General features: G+C 30.5%; 2 protein-coding genes across 4 annotated transcripts in view; one reads left to right on the top strand and one right to left on the bottom strand.

Moving 5' to 3' along the window:
• The window catches only part of rgn (regeneration), a 36,062-nt gene that overhangs the window by 15,360 nt on the left and 5,131 nt on the right, over positions 1 to 15,571 (top strand). For both annotated transcript variants that reach the window (XM_070638680.1, XM_070638679.1), the window contains exons 2-4: positions 14,411 to 14,685; positions 15,047 to 15,412; positions 15,505 to 15,556. In XM_070638680.1, coding sequence (XP_070494781.1) covers positions 14,652 to 14,685; positions 15,047 to 15,412; positions 15,505 to 15,556 — 452 coding nt within the window. In that variant the 5' untranslated portion in view covers positions 14,411 to 14,651. The remainder of the gene's footprint in view (positions 1 to 14,410; positions 14,686 to 15,046; positions 15,413 to 15,504; positions 15,557 to 15,571) is intronic.
• Positions 1 to 15,571, bottom strand: part of barc (RRM1_TatSF1_like and RRM2_TatSF1_like domain-containing protein barc) — a 50,148-nt gene that overhangs the window by 10,343 nt on the left and 24,234 nt on the right. The gene's annotated exons all lie outside the window — the stretch shown is intronic.

Raw genomic sequence — 15,571 nt, forward strand, 5'->3', positions numbered from 1 at the left:
CTTATTACCGAAAAAAAGACATAGAGCACAGAATGTCACACGAATTCTGCGGAGGCAGCACAAAAATTATGTAAATTGCCATTATAAAATATTCATAACAACCGCTTTTAATGAAGCTTCCACTTCAATCGGCTTTTTAAGATTCTGTTTAGGCACATTTTTTTCGGGCTACTAGTGTTTTTATTGCTGGTTCTATCAGACACTTAATATATTATTATACCTTTACAGTCATTTTCCCATTCTAGTATCATCGTCGTAATAATTGTCGTCATCAGAAATTATATAGCTTTTTAAATTTTTCATCATTTGCCTTTTAGTACTTGAAGTTTATTTATATTTAAAATGATGACTAAGAGAATGTCTCGTTCCATTCCAATTATCCATTATGATATATATTTTTTTGTCTTACGACATAATCTTATAAACAAACAATTTTGTTCTGTTGATGTTAAGGTCTGCTAAACTTTTTTGGTCGGAAGTTGTTTCAAAATAGATACTTTTTGTGCTGTACAAACAGTAAAGTTTTAATTTGTTTGTTAGACGAGAACTTTTGAAGTTTTTGGTGCCAACAGTCACGTTGTTTGAAGTTTCAACCCAGACAGTGCCCTTAACCTTCAAAATTGACTGCTTGCTACCCTTTGTTCCTTTCATAGTACCCTACCTAGTGCCACAGCACACGACTTGCTCAGCACTAAATTTTTCTAAAATTACATTTCTTCATCGTGACGAACGATGAGTAAAATTGAGGGAAAATGAACTCTAAAGAGCACACAATGATGCAATAAAAATGGTCAACGAGAAAAAGCTGGAAGGACACACAAACCCAGTCATATTAAATAATGAAAATGGAGAAAAAATTTATGATGAATACTTTTACATGCTCACATAAAAGAATCATTATTTTTAGTTTCTAAAGTTTCTTTTGATATACCAGCATGTAATTAAGATTTTATTAGCTATTTTTTATAGACTTTGCTGAAAAAACTAGCATGTTATAGAAAATTATATTAAAGAGTCTTCCACATTAAAGGCATCAAATTGACATACAAATTTCAGAACATGAAACATTACACGAAAAATATAAAAACCTGAGATTTTTCATACTGGGATGATATGAGTATATAAAAAAATGAGCAAATACATCTACAAGAGTTTCCTGAAGAAGGAAAAAAGATTTTTGAAATCGATATTATGATGATTCCACTTCAAATCAATGAGAATGACGTTCTTATGTTATTGATATACATATGTTCGTATATATACAATCTACTTGAACATTTCTCGGTAAGTGAGTGAATGAATCATTGATTGAACAAGTTCTTGTCCTTACAACAAGTGAAAAAGAAAATTGACAGCAAGAAAGAAGATTATAAGGATTCATTACCTAACCACTTAGTTGGAATTCAAATTGTGGAAAGAGTTGAAACGAGTATCATTGATTCAATTGTGTTCTCCGTTCCGTAATTTGCTCCTTTTTTTCTTATTCTCGCAAAAAAAAAAATTGTTATGGCAACATTTTAAATGATTTACGATTGGATACATTGCATACCGTAATTGCTGGTTGCGAGGAAAATTATGAAGAACTTTGTGCTACATTTAAATTAATTAAATTACATCTAGTAATAAATTTTTTTCCACATTCATGAGTTTTTGGAGAATTCAAGCAGACAAAATAGAGCCAAATTCCAATGAAAATCATTACTTCATGCGAGGCTTGTGCTTGAGCATTGAGTGCTTTTTGTTTGTAGCTATGGCAGTGTTTGCGAAACTTTTAAGGTCTGTAGCATTTTTAAGAACACTCACTGCTTTAATATGCTCATATTCAGCTTTAATTGCTGGTATCTTGAGTATATTCTTGACGAAAAAACATAATTTAAGTTCTGAATTACTACAATAATTAAATTGAAAGATGAATTGTCTAAAGAACCTCACGATACGTATCACACAGCTTAATAAGCACTGCTTCATTAATTATTTTCAAATTGATCAAAGGAGAAATGAGTCAACACTCAATTAATTCACAATCACACACAAAATTAGTTGCTCACGAAGCACATTTGCATCTTAATGGCTTAATCGTATCGATAACTTGTGGAAAATGCAGTTACATTTCAATTCTTTTGTGAGTCATGTCACAATTTGCAAGTTATTTTTAAAATCTATTTTACTAGTGTTACTTGTGCAAATTATGAACGCTTTTATGAATGAATTTTTGAAATTTACAAGAATCGTGAGATGAAATAATTGATGTTAATTGACTTTTCTTGCTTCTCGACAACATGAATCTACCTCAAAGCGGTTAGTTACGCTTTAAAAGGAGCTCACGCTTTAAATAAAAAAGATAAAATAAAATAAAATTAATAAACGTTGAAAAATGGATAAATGGAATTTTGCATACATTTGCATAAAGCAAGGCTTCGTATGACACTCATGGAAAATTGTTCATATAATCTCATTCAGATGCATATAAATGACTCAATTATGAGATCAACCTGTGAAAATTATTTCATTCTTCCTCTGGGTGTATATTGACATTATAAAATGTTAAAATTAAGATTGTTTTACTACAATTATCGTTTTGACACGCAATAGCAATTTATAAAGGCATTAAATCGCGCTCAATTTTCATTCAGATGTGATTATTTTCATCTTAACGATTTCTTTTTTATTTATTTTCATTTGAATTTCTTCTGTAAGATTCATTCAAGATAAAGAGAAGAGAAAAAGAAGTAATTGATTGTTGCATTGTTTTGTAAATTGATAATTGGAAAATTGCCATTGCTTTTATTTATACCCGAGATCTTAAAAAATTATTTTAAACTGCCTTCGATTACATCACATTAAAATAGTTCTCAGATTACACTTAACAGTAATTTACGACAGGGAATTATCAATTGAATATGCATGTTCTATTGTTAGTGTTATTATTTTGAAGGAAATTGAAATTTAAATCCTAAATCGGAAGTTTGCATTGTTTATTTATTATTTAAACAGAGTTGGGAGATGGATTGATATTATTAGACTTCTTAAGGATGTCTCTAACTGAATGATTAGACTCTGAGCATCAGTTAAAGTCATATCGAATTTCTCTCAAAATTGCCATAGATATAATCATTAAATCTCTCAAAAAGCACACAGAAACAAGAAGATAGGAAGGAAAAAAAAATTATCAATAAATTTTGTTGATCGATCAATTTTATGACAGAATGAAATGAGATATTCGCAAGTAAAATATCTAAAAATACACCAATGTCGAAAGTCTAGGCAAAATTATGTCATTAAATGAAAAAAGACATAAATTGAGTTCGACAAAAGCCTGTAAGTTTACATTCCAAATTCAAATTTTTGGAATCGAAAGAAGAACAAAAATAAACGATTTCGATAATTGATTTAAATGAAAATTTATGTTCCCATTTATCTATGTGACAGTTAGAAAGAACTGGAGAGAATGAGAAAATTATTTTATGCAAATGGTTAACTGAATGCTGTGCTTCTAAATTCAATTATTTTATTAGATTTACATGTGGAAAATTTATTTACTACATTTATTTTTCGATCGCTATAATCAATTTATGCCTAAAAGGTAAATAAAATTGCTTCCCTACTGTTGCTGATTATCACGGAAAATTTTCACAAAAATATATTTATTCATGTTCAGAGCTGCTTAATTAGCATTCACAACACATGAATTTATCCCTATAATGATATCATTATTTCATTAGGCACACAGTGATTTATCATGCGTAAAATTGTTCTTTGTATACAGTTCAATATTTTATGAATCTGTATCGGAAGCAGAGACGATGGCATAAAGATATTTAATTAACTCAACATAATTAACTTCCGAGTTGAATTGTTCGATATTTGCCATTCCCATTGTTCTTTCATTTTAAATGTAAATTTTTTGAACATTTTTCGTCTTCTTTCGTCTGATAAAAATTAATATGAATATGAATAAGATGAAGCATTTATTATTCATATAAAATTTCCGCGCTAAAATGTGAAGGAATTTCTTATTCATCCTCCATCATTATTTACTTTTTGATTACACGCTGCTAAAAATTACGTATTTTTTCCGTACGACAAAAATGCTACTGGAATATTTTTTTTCTTAACATAAGAAGGTAAACAGACCTGTGTGCGGCGTACAGATAATATCATTACATATACGAAGGCTTTTATTAGATGCAAAGTGAAATAAAATGATGAAACAGAGATGATAAGAGAGATTGTTTGAGATTTATAGCGATGGTGATATCAAAATCAAGTTCATGAATGAATTGGAGATAAGATCGGAAGTTAGGTGGAGTAAACGCAGAAGGTTGTTGCTTAATGAGACACTTTTTTTAAGGGTTTCATTTCAAATTTAACAAAATTCTGAAAATTTGTGCTAAGAATTCTTATTATAACAGTCAATGAAATTCAATTCCAGCATTAAATGTCCCGCGGATAATTTTTTGACTAAAAATAAACAAGATTCAGCAAAAAAGAGCCGTCAGCATCAGAACATCCAAGTCTAAACACTCTCGACAAAAAATGATGTCATTATTTAAGCAAATAAATTGATCATAAATTCAGTTGAAGTACATAATTCATAAGCAAATAATAAAGGAAAAAGTCTCAAATTATACAATGACTGTACAGAAGATGAAATGTGTCCATAAATCACATGAAAATTAACACAAAAAGCTACGACAATCATAATGTTATGATGATGTTGATGATGGCTTATTACATAATTTTGTGTAAATATTGAATAATGCAAACAAATTCTTAGTTCCCCTTGATTTTATTAAATAATTTACCATAATGGATCGCAAATGGAATTTCAAATATGAATTTAATTGGATATTTTACTTTAACACTTCATTTCAGACATTGTCATGTAAATTCCGCTAATATTTTGAGACACCACTTAACCATATGACAATCTGTACCTAGAATAAAGCAGAACACTTAATGTGTTGGCAAATACGTGTACATAAGAACGCCGCATAGCGAGACAAATAAAATTACATGCGTACACATAATATTTAGCCTTATAACATCGAGTTTACAAATTATTTTAAAGTTAATTTGTTGAAGATCTTCAAAATTAATTCCGCAAAATGTTCAACAGTGACTTTAACATAACTTGACAATGTTGACTCTCGTCTATTGGCCTCATGCTAAAAAAAATGACACCAGAAGACATTGATATATGTTGAGAGAGAAATAAATATGTTTTCAAATATTTACTCGACATCTTGATGTGGCGTACCGAACTGCAGACGGTGCCTTCAATCTTCGCGGTTTTTTTTCTACTTCCATCTTAGTTTCTAGACATTAAAAATTGCCAACATTGATAGAAATATTCTCATGACAATAATAATAAAGATATATTTCACTTGGTGACATATGCGACTGCCAAAAATTAAAATTATTGGCAGGAAGAAGAAGAAATTGCTAAATTTATGCAAAAATTGACTCAGTTTCTAGCACTGAATTTTAATTGATATTTAACTAACAATTAAGTAGAGAAATAAGAAGAAGAATAACGAATATGTTTACAGACTCAATAGCCTCATACTTTTTCAATCACACTAATAACTTGCCATTAATATCGAATTTACACCCTCGTAAGTTTATCTATTTGCGGTTAATAACTCTATTTGTTACAAACAAAATATAAGTTATTTTATGAGGCCAATAACATTCATGAAAAAACAATATTTAAAGTAGATACTGAGTGTGTATCAAATCTCATATTCATGCATGAAGTGTGTGGTGCTTTCAATTAAAATCGCACAAATCATTCATATTGATCACATACTTATTTTCAATTTAGGCCTTTTTGTGATCTTTTTGAATAAAAATGTCACATAATAAGGTTTGTAAATGACGTCTAGTGCTGGATGGGATTTTTGAACAATCTCTGCTTTATTTGGCACAAAAATTTGCCAAAAATTGACATTAAAATATGAAAAATCTCTTTAAAATCATCTTCAAAATATGACGTCATCGACAAATGACTCCTAAAACCATAAAATGTTCTCTAATTTGAATAGTTTGCCGTTGTTTAAAGGAATGTTTTTGGAATTCCTAAATTAATTTTATGACCAAACCTTAAAGACTAAGCAAACTTTCGAAAATAAATCGTAAAATGGCTTAATTAACCTAACCAAACTGAGATTCGCAGTCTATTTTTGTACTTTAGTTAATTTCTAGACTTCTCCTACAAACTATCAAATTAAATATGCTGGATATGACTCAAAATGGACTTAAAAATTTTATTTCTTATTTCAGTTCCATTGCGTATTTTAAAACAATATGCGAATTCTATTTTATCGCTTTCTTGCTATCTTCTTCACACATTTTTCGTCTCTCAATACACGTATTACTCAAATATTTGCGTTTAACCAAGCGTTTATCATGTGCGTGTGGTGTTTGCATTCACCATAAGGTGATGATAATAAAATTTACAAAGTTACAAAGTAATAATTATACTTTATGGGGTGTCAAAAATATGAATATAATGGATGTATGTGATGATGATTAAACCAGCAAGAAAATAATGATGATGATAATGATGTAATTTGTCAATAAGAAACTTCTTGTGATGATTTTACTAATTTTTCTTGGGAAATATATTGAATATACCGATTTGAGATGTCACAAGCACTCAACATATCATGATAAATGGAAGAACATGTAACCCTGGAGACAGTGATTGTCAAACTTTGTTGAATGAAGGCACAAATTTGAATGAAATTTCCAGTTCATGACCTAATCAATGGGATTAGGTGTGGCGAGAATTTGAGTGATTTTCTATGTAAATGGTCACTCATATCAGGATATTCGTGTCTAAATCTCTGTGACACTAATGTGGAAAAGGTGTAGAATCAAATCATACCAATGTACCACATCCCAAAATTCAGAAGACACTGCTTCATCTCATCAATTACTCTCATTTCTGTATTACGCAAAAAATCATATTAAATTTTCGTCATACAAAGTGCTGTAGACATCATTTGCATTTAAAATTTTGAATATATTCATTATGTCGCATCACATAAAAGATGATATGAGCGACAGAGAGGAGGAGGAAGGTTATTTCAAGAAGTATAAAATTGGTAAATGTATGACATCCGATGTAATAATTCATGTTCGTGTGAGTACATGAAATTTAATTTCCTCTCATAACATGCTGGTGCTGTTGAGATCGCTAAATTAGGTTCTTTACTTTCCATCTCTACAGGGTAAAGAATACTCGACTGTGTCTATGACATGTTGCATTAAGAGATATGTTAAATTATATTTTGACAGAATAAAAGAGTATGACGAGATGAAGACACAGTAGACGCATCACAGTAAATAAATAATAATCTACAATTTGTCATGAATGACTTGATGAAATATCATTTTACATCAACGATTGCATTCATTTAATTCATTCATTCATTTTCATATTATGATCATTATTTGATTAATGATTTCTTCTTTCTGTATATATTTTTGTACATCTTCATTGTCTCCCTCATTCCCCTTCAACATCGTTTATGCATTAACCGTAAATTATGAAAATATCAATTACTTCTTCTTCTTTTCTCCTCCGCTCGCATGCTTACCCATTTTATTACATACATCTTAATTTTACATCTGCTATATTATTCGTATTAAAAATCTTATAGTGAAACTTTTTTTATTTATTTTGATCATATCACAGTCATTCGTTATCATGACATCATCAACATCAAATATGTATCTTCATCGTAAAATACTTTACATTCTTCCACTCATAATGATATTCATGTGCGATAATGATACTTGTGATTTTACTTGATATTTTACTCAAAATGAATCAGCAACAACAGCACGAGGCTGTCCTAATTAAATCTCAAACTTGTATATGTGTGCCATTCACGAGTACTCACTCATCTTTATCTGTTCTTGTTAGTCACATTTTTACTCATAATCCAGTGGGTGAGAAACTGAGTGTTATGGTACGCAGGCAGATAACATGTCTTATTTAGCTACAAAGGGCACTAAGCCGAGCAAGCCTGAATTTGAATTACAAAAGCCTTTTGTATATTTTTTGAAATCTTTTAAGCTACTGTCAAGTCTTTACAGTATGTCGCAGATGTACAACCACAAAAGGTTAACCAGACCTTTCTCATAATGATTATAATGACACGACAACAAAAGTTTTGCTTTCATTTACTCTTCTTTCGTTAACAAGGATTCTTTTTTTTGCGGTAAAAATGTGATAAAAGGGAGAAATGATGTCAAATCACGACGTGACTTTCTTTCATTCGAGAAACAAAGGAAGAAGAATTTTAATTTAGTACAAGAATTTAAATGACAAATCCACAGTAAAAAATTGCATATTTTTTATACTTTATCGTGATACTAATTGATAAGAATATGATATGCGATCAGAAGTGTGTTATAAACACAGGCAGTGTACATACATTGTTAGCGTTGACATTCAAAAAATTTGAGAAATTGACAAAAGTTACCAACACGACATATAAGCGAATTTAGAGTCTCTAAGCAACCAAATGTTGTATGGAAACCATACACTCGATGATTCATTGGCAAATTTTAAAGCTTGTCTTTAACAAAAGTCGTAGATTCTTGAATTGTATGCTCAAACTTTGTTCATGGTAAAAGAAAAAAAATCTTTTACTAAAGTTTGTTTTTCAAAAAAGTTAACAAGTTATTATTGCTTTTGATTTAATACAGAAAAGTTTGATGTCTGAATGGTAGCAAAGTCAATTATGCTTCATTTAATCAACAGACATGCGGAAAATATTTCACGCTATTCTTGGTAAAAAGTTCATAGATGAAATGTTCCTTGAATTTGAGAAGAATAACAGACGAAACTTAAAGTAAACTAAAGAAGACTGTGAAGCAGGAGAAATTTCATTCAAATGAGGAATTAAGCGGAATAGATTGAAACTGATAAGGGATCGTGAGATTATATTGTCTAGCATTTTGAGAGGAGGGGGATGTCTGGAACAGAATGATGTCTTAATGATTCTAATTAGATACGCAGACTGTAAAGTAATTTATAAATCAAAGGAACAGTGGGAAATCATAGTAGTCGCAATTTAGCTGATAGACATCATTAATGAACAGCCCTACAAAAGAAAGAAATCGATAAAACAGTTTCAAAAGCAGATCCACTCAAAGCATATCGCATTTCATTTCGGGCTCTTTTTTTTCATTTGCAAATTCGATTACTGATTCACTTCATTCGTGCTCAATATGATCAGAACAGCAGATATTATGCAATTTTTTTTTGTGGGAAGGAAGAGACGAGAAAATCACTTGAGATTAAATATGAAATAAAAAATTTACATGCGATACGAATACGAAGTCAAGCTCATTGCCAACGGGGGGCTTGGTGTGCTTGTAAATGCAATTATAGATTGATATCATTTAAATTATGCGAAATATTCTACTGTTCATCATCCCTCATCATCATTACCGTCATCATATCATATAACTACTAGAAGTCGTTAGATAAATGAGTAAATGATAAAGTTTAGGATAGAATTAAATTGTTCATTGCTCATACATGTATGCATCATTTGTAATTTCATTACTATACATACGTCTTTCCGTGCTACTTCTAGTTCACTTTTTGTTACAGTTTAATTTAAACATTCACAAGTAAATTGAGACTGAGAATGAATGAGAAATTAGCATCTTACAACTAACTTTTAGTTGAAATCTATTTATACACTACTTCCGAAATATTCTTATAGCAAAACAAAAGCAATAAACCTTCCTAGAAATATAGTCATTGTTGTTGGAATAGATTGAAACAGATAAAAGTCAAAGGTACATCAAGGGAAATTAATCTTTTAACAACTTTAAAGGATTCAGTCTAAACGAATTTTGAACAAAACTTTTCGTGTCTACGTACGAAAGATCTGACGCAAGTTTCCTTAATTTAATAAATTCTTTAATTAAAAATTATTACGTGATTGACATAAAGTTTTATGTAAGATGGTGACAAATTGTGCGAAAGCAGAGTTGTTGAGCAGCTTACTGTTAATGTCAGGATAATGATATAATCAGGTTGTCTAAATTCTAGATGGAATAATTATAAAATTCCCAGAATAAGAATTGAGTCTTAAAATATTTGGCATTTTTTGAATATGTCTATTGATTAGTTTGAGTACAGCTGAGAAGCTATTATTCATTAACCACATTAAAGACCCTCTTAAGATATAAATCCCACCCCCAACTGCAAATCCAACCCTGAATAAATCCTATTTATCTCCCGTCAAACGACAGCAACTTGAAAAAATTATTAAACATAAGAGGATAAAGGTATAAGAAAGGCATGGAAAGCTTATTTTTCAAATATTAAATATTCATGCGAACCTCGAATCTAATTAAAGAAACCGACTTTTTTTTTGTTTAGATTAAAAAGAAGAGCAACGAGAGAGTACCTTGGAAAAGGAAATTGCTCCTCTCGACACTGGCACTGACAATGTGTGATGAATTAGAAAATAATGATATTTTAAATCGAATTAATTTGAATGAGTGAAAAAAATGTGAATGAAAGAAGCTTTCATTCATTGGCAAGAATACACAATGAATTAAAAATAAATCAAAAGAAGAAACAATTTGCCGCTCATTACACTGAAAGAGGCGAAAGAAAAAGTTTCTTTTTCACTTGATGCCGATGTAGAGGAAAAAAGTCACAAATGTCAAATTCTTGTCCTACTTTACTTAAAGAGCAATTTAAATGAATGCAAAATGCCTTGCACTTCAGATTTTACTTTTAACAAAAATGTGTGAATGAGATTATAAGGAAAGTGACAATGAAGTTCAAATAACAAGGGACGGAACATACAGCATGCAATCAAGTCAAGCATATTAACATTGAGTGATTGCCACCATAAAAAAAATCCGTCGTAAATGTCAAAAATAGTCAAAAAAAAATATTTTAACGAGAAACTTTTCTGTTTGCTTTTTTGATTTTGACATTATTTAAATGATGCGGCATTGCCATCATTTGTTGTCATTGTCATGATTGTTCATAAAATTATTATTTTTTTGTCTATCAATATGAAATCATCACCAGAAGATTGAGTTTAAAGTACATTAGATAATAGCAACAGCAAATCATATTTAATTACATTAGTGCTACTAACTAATTAGAAATTCAAACAACGTCTTTAAAGACTACTTAATGGCATGAGTCTTTTAACATGTAAAATAGAAAAATTATTCAGTAGCTAAGTCATTTGTTTGATTATCATGTCAATCGACTTTACAACAAAAAAATTTTTAAACATTCTCACATTTATAACCCAAATTAGCTTCATATCAACATGTTAATGCTGCCATAACAATAATGTTCAAAAAAAGAGAGACAAGAAAATGCCGAACACAATCAATTACTTGCTACTGTAGCAAATTTGCCATTTTCCAATCTTTATTGCCTGCTGTATTTTTACAATATTCGAAAATCCAATAAAGCAATAAAATAAACAATGCCTAATAATGTCTTGTTTCGTTCGGGTAAGCTGTCTCAATTTATTTGATCAAACCATGTTCGAATCTGCTTTGGAACATATTTTATGCGATAAATATCACAGGGTATGGTCAGAGGCGTAGCTAACAGGGGTGTCGGATGGTTGCGCTTCTAAAGCAATCAGCATCGAATCAATCCTCAATTTGACCCAGTACAAGCATAAAGAATTTTGTGAAAAAATAATTTTTATTGCAAACAAGCCAGTTTTCGCCACAGCATTAAATTATACAAGTTCCATACTAAAAATTTAATATGTTAAATATTTTATGATCACACTATTGTGCTATTTTTCATTTTCGTATGACGTCGCAATATATTAATCGGCGTTATGAGTATGGAAGAATTAATAATGAAAGAGACATCATTGTTAATTCATACGATCATCGTGATCTCACTGCTCTATTTCTATCCATAACAACAGTTTTATATGTCAAAAAAAATCTGTGGAAATCTCGCAAAACTAACAAAAAAATTTTATTTTAGAGTTTAAATGAAATAGCAAATTTTTTATGATGAAGTTCCCACAATGTTCAACATCATATTCATAAACTCTTAACGATTTTCCCAAAAAATCATGTTCAGCTCTTTTTTTTTGTGTTCAAAACGAATTGGAAAGAAAAAAAAATTCAATTAAAAAATTTGTGTTATGGTTTTGCGTGGCCGACCAGTCAATATGTATGTATATATACATAATAATAATATTTTCATAGCACATTCCATTCATTCAAACAGTTTTATGTGCACGCATCATTGTATGATTCTTCTTATTTTTTTGTGAAATCATCATGATGCTCATTACATTACATTCATCTTCTCCACGCTTATCGAAGAAAACATTAAGTTTTTAAGAAAAGATGCGATTTTTTTTTATATTTGAACATTTTCCGATGTCTGCCTGTCATTTTCCCTGTCATCGATATTGCTTTTTTATGTTTCGTAAAATAAAAAGCAGACATATTTACAAAAAATATTGTTATAATTGAAAGGCATTAAACATATATTCTCGTTATTGTTACATTATTCTCTTTAGTGGCATCGAAAAATTATTGTGCCGATGACAAAGGATGAACAATTTATTGAAAATCGGTGTGAAATGGTTTTTTTTAAACGTTTTTCCGACGTACTTCATGAAACCGAACAAAGCAGATTGAGCTGAAATTAATGATAGTTTCAATTCCTTTGCAAACTATAGGATATCGGACAGATTCTCGACAGTTCGACTAGTTAGGGAGTGTTCGGAAGTAACATAACGCTTAAATAGCTTTTTTAAGTCTAATTTCTTCCTCTACTTAACGTTTTGTAACAAAGTCATGTACCAAACTTCCATTCTTAGTTCTCTAATCGTTACTCAATCTCCAAACGTTCCCTTAGCAACCAAACCTTGATTCTCCAGTATCATCCAAAACCCCAAAGCTATCTCGTACATAATCAATTTTAAAATAAACAATTTCCATTAAAAGCATGCCGATAGACACCCCAAACATGAACAAAGATACTTCACAGTATAAAGTATTAGCAGTGAAATAAAAAAATAAATTAGCAGACACGAGTAATGACTATGAGAAGATGTGACAAACTTATTGCTGTGTAGAAAATGAATAAAATTTATCACCAAAGTTCAAGGTTTCTCACAGAAATGCTGTTCAGCTATAGAATGAGGTCACATGATGGCAATAAAATATATCGTCTAAAAATTAAGCCATTAATACGCGACGGTTCTATATTCAAATAAAAAAATTTGTTATCCCAATATATTAAATCCATTCCGTTTCACTTTTCACTGTACAAAGAGTCTACATTGAAGATCACGAGCAAGAGATGATTAATTTAATTAAGAAACGAGTAAAGAATATGAATTATGGGACGTTTTTAAAGGCAATAAAATTACAATTTATTCTCCGTTAAATGAATGGTTCTGGTCGTAAAATGTTCTGCCTAACTATTTGTTAGAGATACAGGAACAAGTATTAATTTATTTCATATTTTATGTTCTATGCACTTCACTTCTTCTACGAATATTTGAATGTAACATGAGAAGCATTGTAGCTTGATCATTATTGATATTGTTCATAATTCATAGATTATGTCTTAGACATTTCCATGGCCTTGAAGAAGATTTCAATATATTGACCGAAATTGGAATTTATATTGAACAAGGCGTAAAAGTAAAAATACTCATCTTAGCATCCTTCTGGGAATTTTCGGAAAATATCTATATATTTTTGGATCCATTTCTACCTTCTAATAAATTTCATCTTTTCATCTCGTTAACTTTGAAAGCCTAAAATTAACTAAAGTTAAGCAAACAATTCGAGTACGCATCACTTGATTGTTTCGTTTTCTTCATTCTAACTGAATTCATTTGTTATATTGGAATTTTCTATGTTTACTGAAGCTTTTCTCGCACATTCATTGACGTTAATGAGTTTGCACTAGAGAGTCAAAATACATAGAGTGGCTACTGTGTGAAAATTTGTGGGGTGACTATTGATGATTTGCAAATACAGTGGGATTTAGTAGGCAGAAGCTTGAGTTGAAAGTAGGTCAATAAAGTGATAAAGTGCTATACACACCCTTGACATCACGCAAATCTAAAAACTTCCAATTTCACAATTCAACATACAAAAAGCTAATCAAATATCGCGAAAATGCGCCCAGTCAGGATCATTACAATATGCCTTACAATCTTCTCATCTTACACGTACGCGCTCGCTTAATAAGCTGAACTTAAAGGATCCTAAAGACTGATGAAAAACGTTTTATGAATTTTAATTGAATCGAAACAAATATTTTCTGCCCTACAATTACACCGAAAATAAACTTGATGATTACAATCAGTTCTAATATTCTTATTTGCCATTTCATCTCTTACAGAAAAAAATGTAAATGAAGTAGAGTAAAAATAGCAAAAGAACAACAGAGGAAAACGAAATTACCGTGAATAAGAGGAAGAAGTAGGAAGAAAAGCAATATTATTGTTTGTGTACACACAATCTTCAATATTATTATCAGGTCTTCAGTTGCTCTTACTTTTCTGGCAAAAGGAAAATAAGAGGAAGAAAAGCTTGAACGAGAAAAAAAACTTATTGCAAATATTTGACATCTATCCATAATCATGAAGCTTTCTAAGGAATTGAATTTCATTTGTTGTAAGTATATTTATAGACGCCCACGCCAACCTTTTACATATCATTTACTTTTGTGTGTCCAGGGGTGGAAATGCAAATTTTATTGACTTTTGTTCCTATAACCACCTGTACCTACCCTTGAAAGCTTATTAATACGCCCCTGTCCTTGTTACATCCACACATCTTTCACATTTCTTACGTATGACAGCAAGTACTCATGAGATGTGAAGCTGTACTACACATATTTTTTTGTTTTGTAAATTGTTTTGTTATGTACATAGGAAATAAGCATTCAAATATGGCATGAAAATATGTGCGCAAGCATAATGTATATTCATTTATTCACTTATTGACATATTTCGCATCTCTTATTTGTTCACAGTTCTTTTGGTATTTTGTTTTGTAAATTCACAACAAATACATCAACAGCAACAGCAACAACAAAAGCAAAATCATCAACAACGACACCATGGTCGACGTATTCAACAAAATTCAAAAGTACGTCGGATCTATGCAATGTGTCCACCTTCATTTACAAAAATTGGAAATGAATGCTATCATCTGTCATCAACTAAAGCAAGCTGGCTTGATTCACATTTTGAGTGTAAAGATAAAAATGCAAAGCTTGCAGAACCGTTAAAATATTCTGATCGTTTACTACGTAAATATCTCATGCAACGCGGAAGAACGCGCGGTGATATTTGGATTGGAGGCATGTACAATTGGCAGCGAAATAAATGGCAATGGGGTATGGAATGATGATGATTTTGATTTTTTTTTCTCTCTCGTACGCACAATGAATATCATTTTTTTTTACTGAAAGTATTCTTTGATTTACAGGTTACAATGGAAAAGACATGACTTATCAATCATTCAGTCAGATGAATCCTGGGTAAGAGATTTGTTT

This window comes from Chironomus tepperi, unplaced genomic scaffold, assembly GCF_022539635.2.
Source record: "Chironomus tepperi strain 1889 unplaced genomic scaffold, CSIRO-AGI_Ctep_v1 contig_176, whole genome shotgun sequence".
Classification (NCBI taxonomy): Eukaryota; Metazoa; Arthropoda; class Insecta; order Diptera; family Chironomidae; genus Chironomus; species Chironomus tepperi.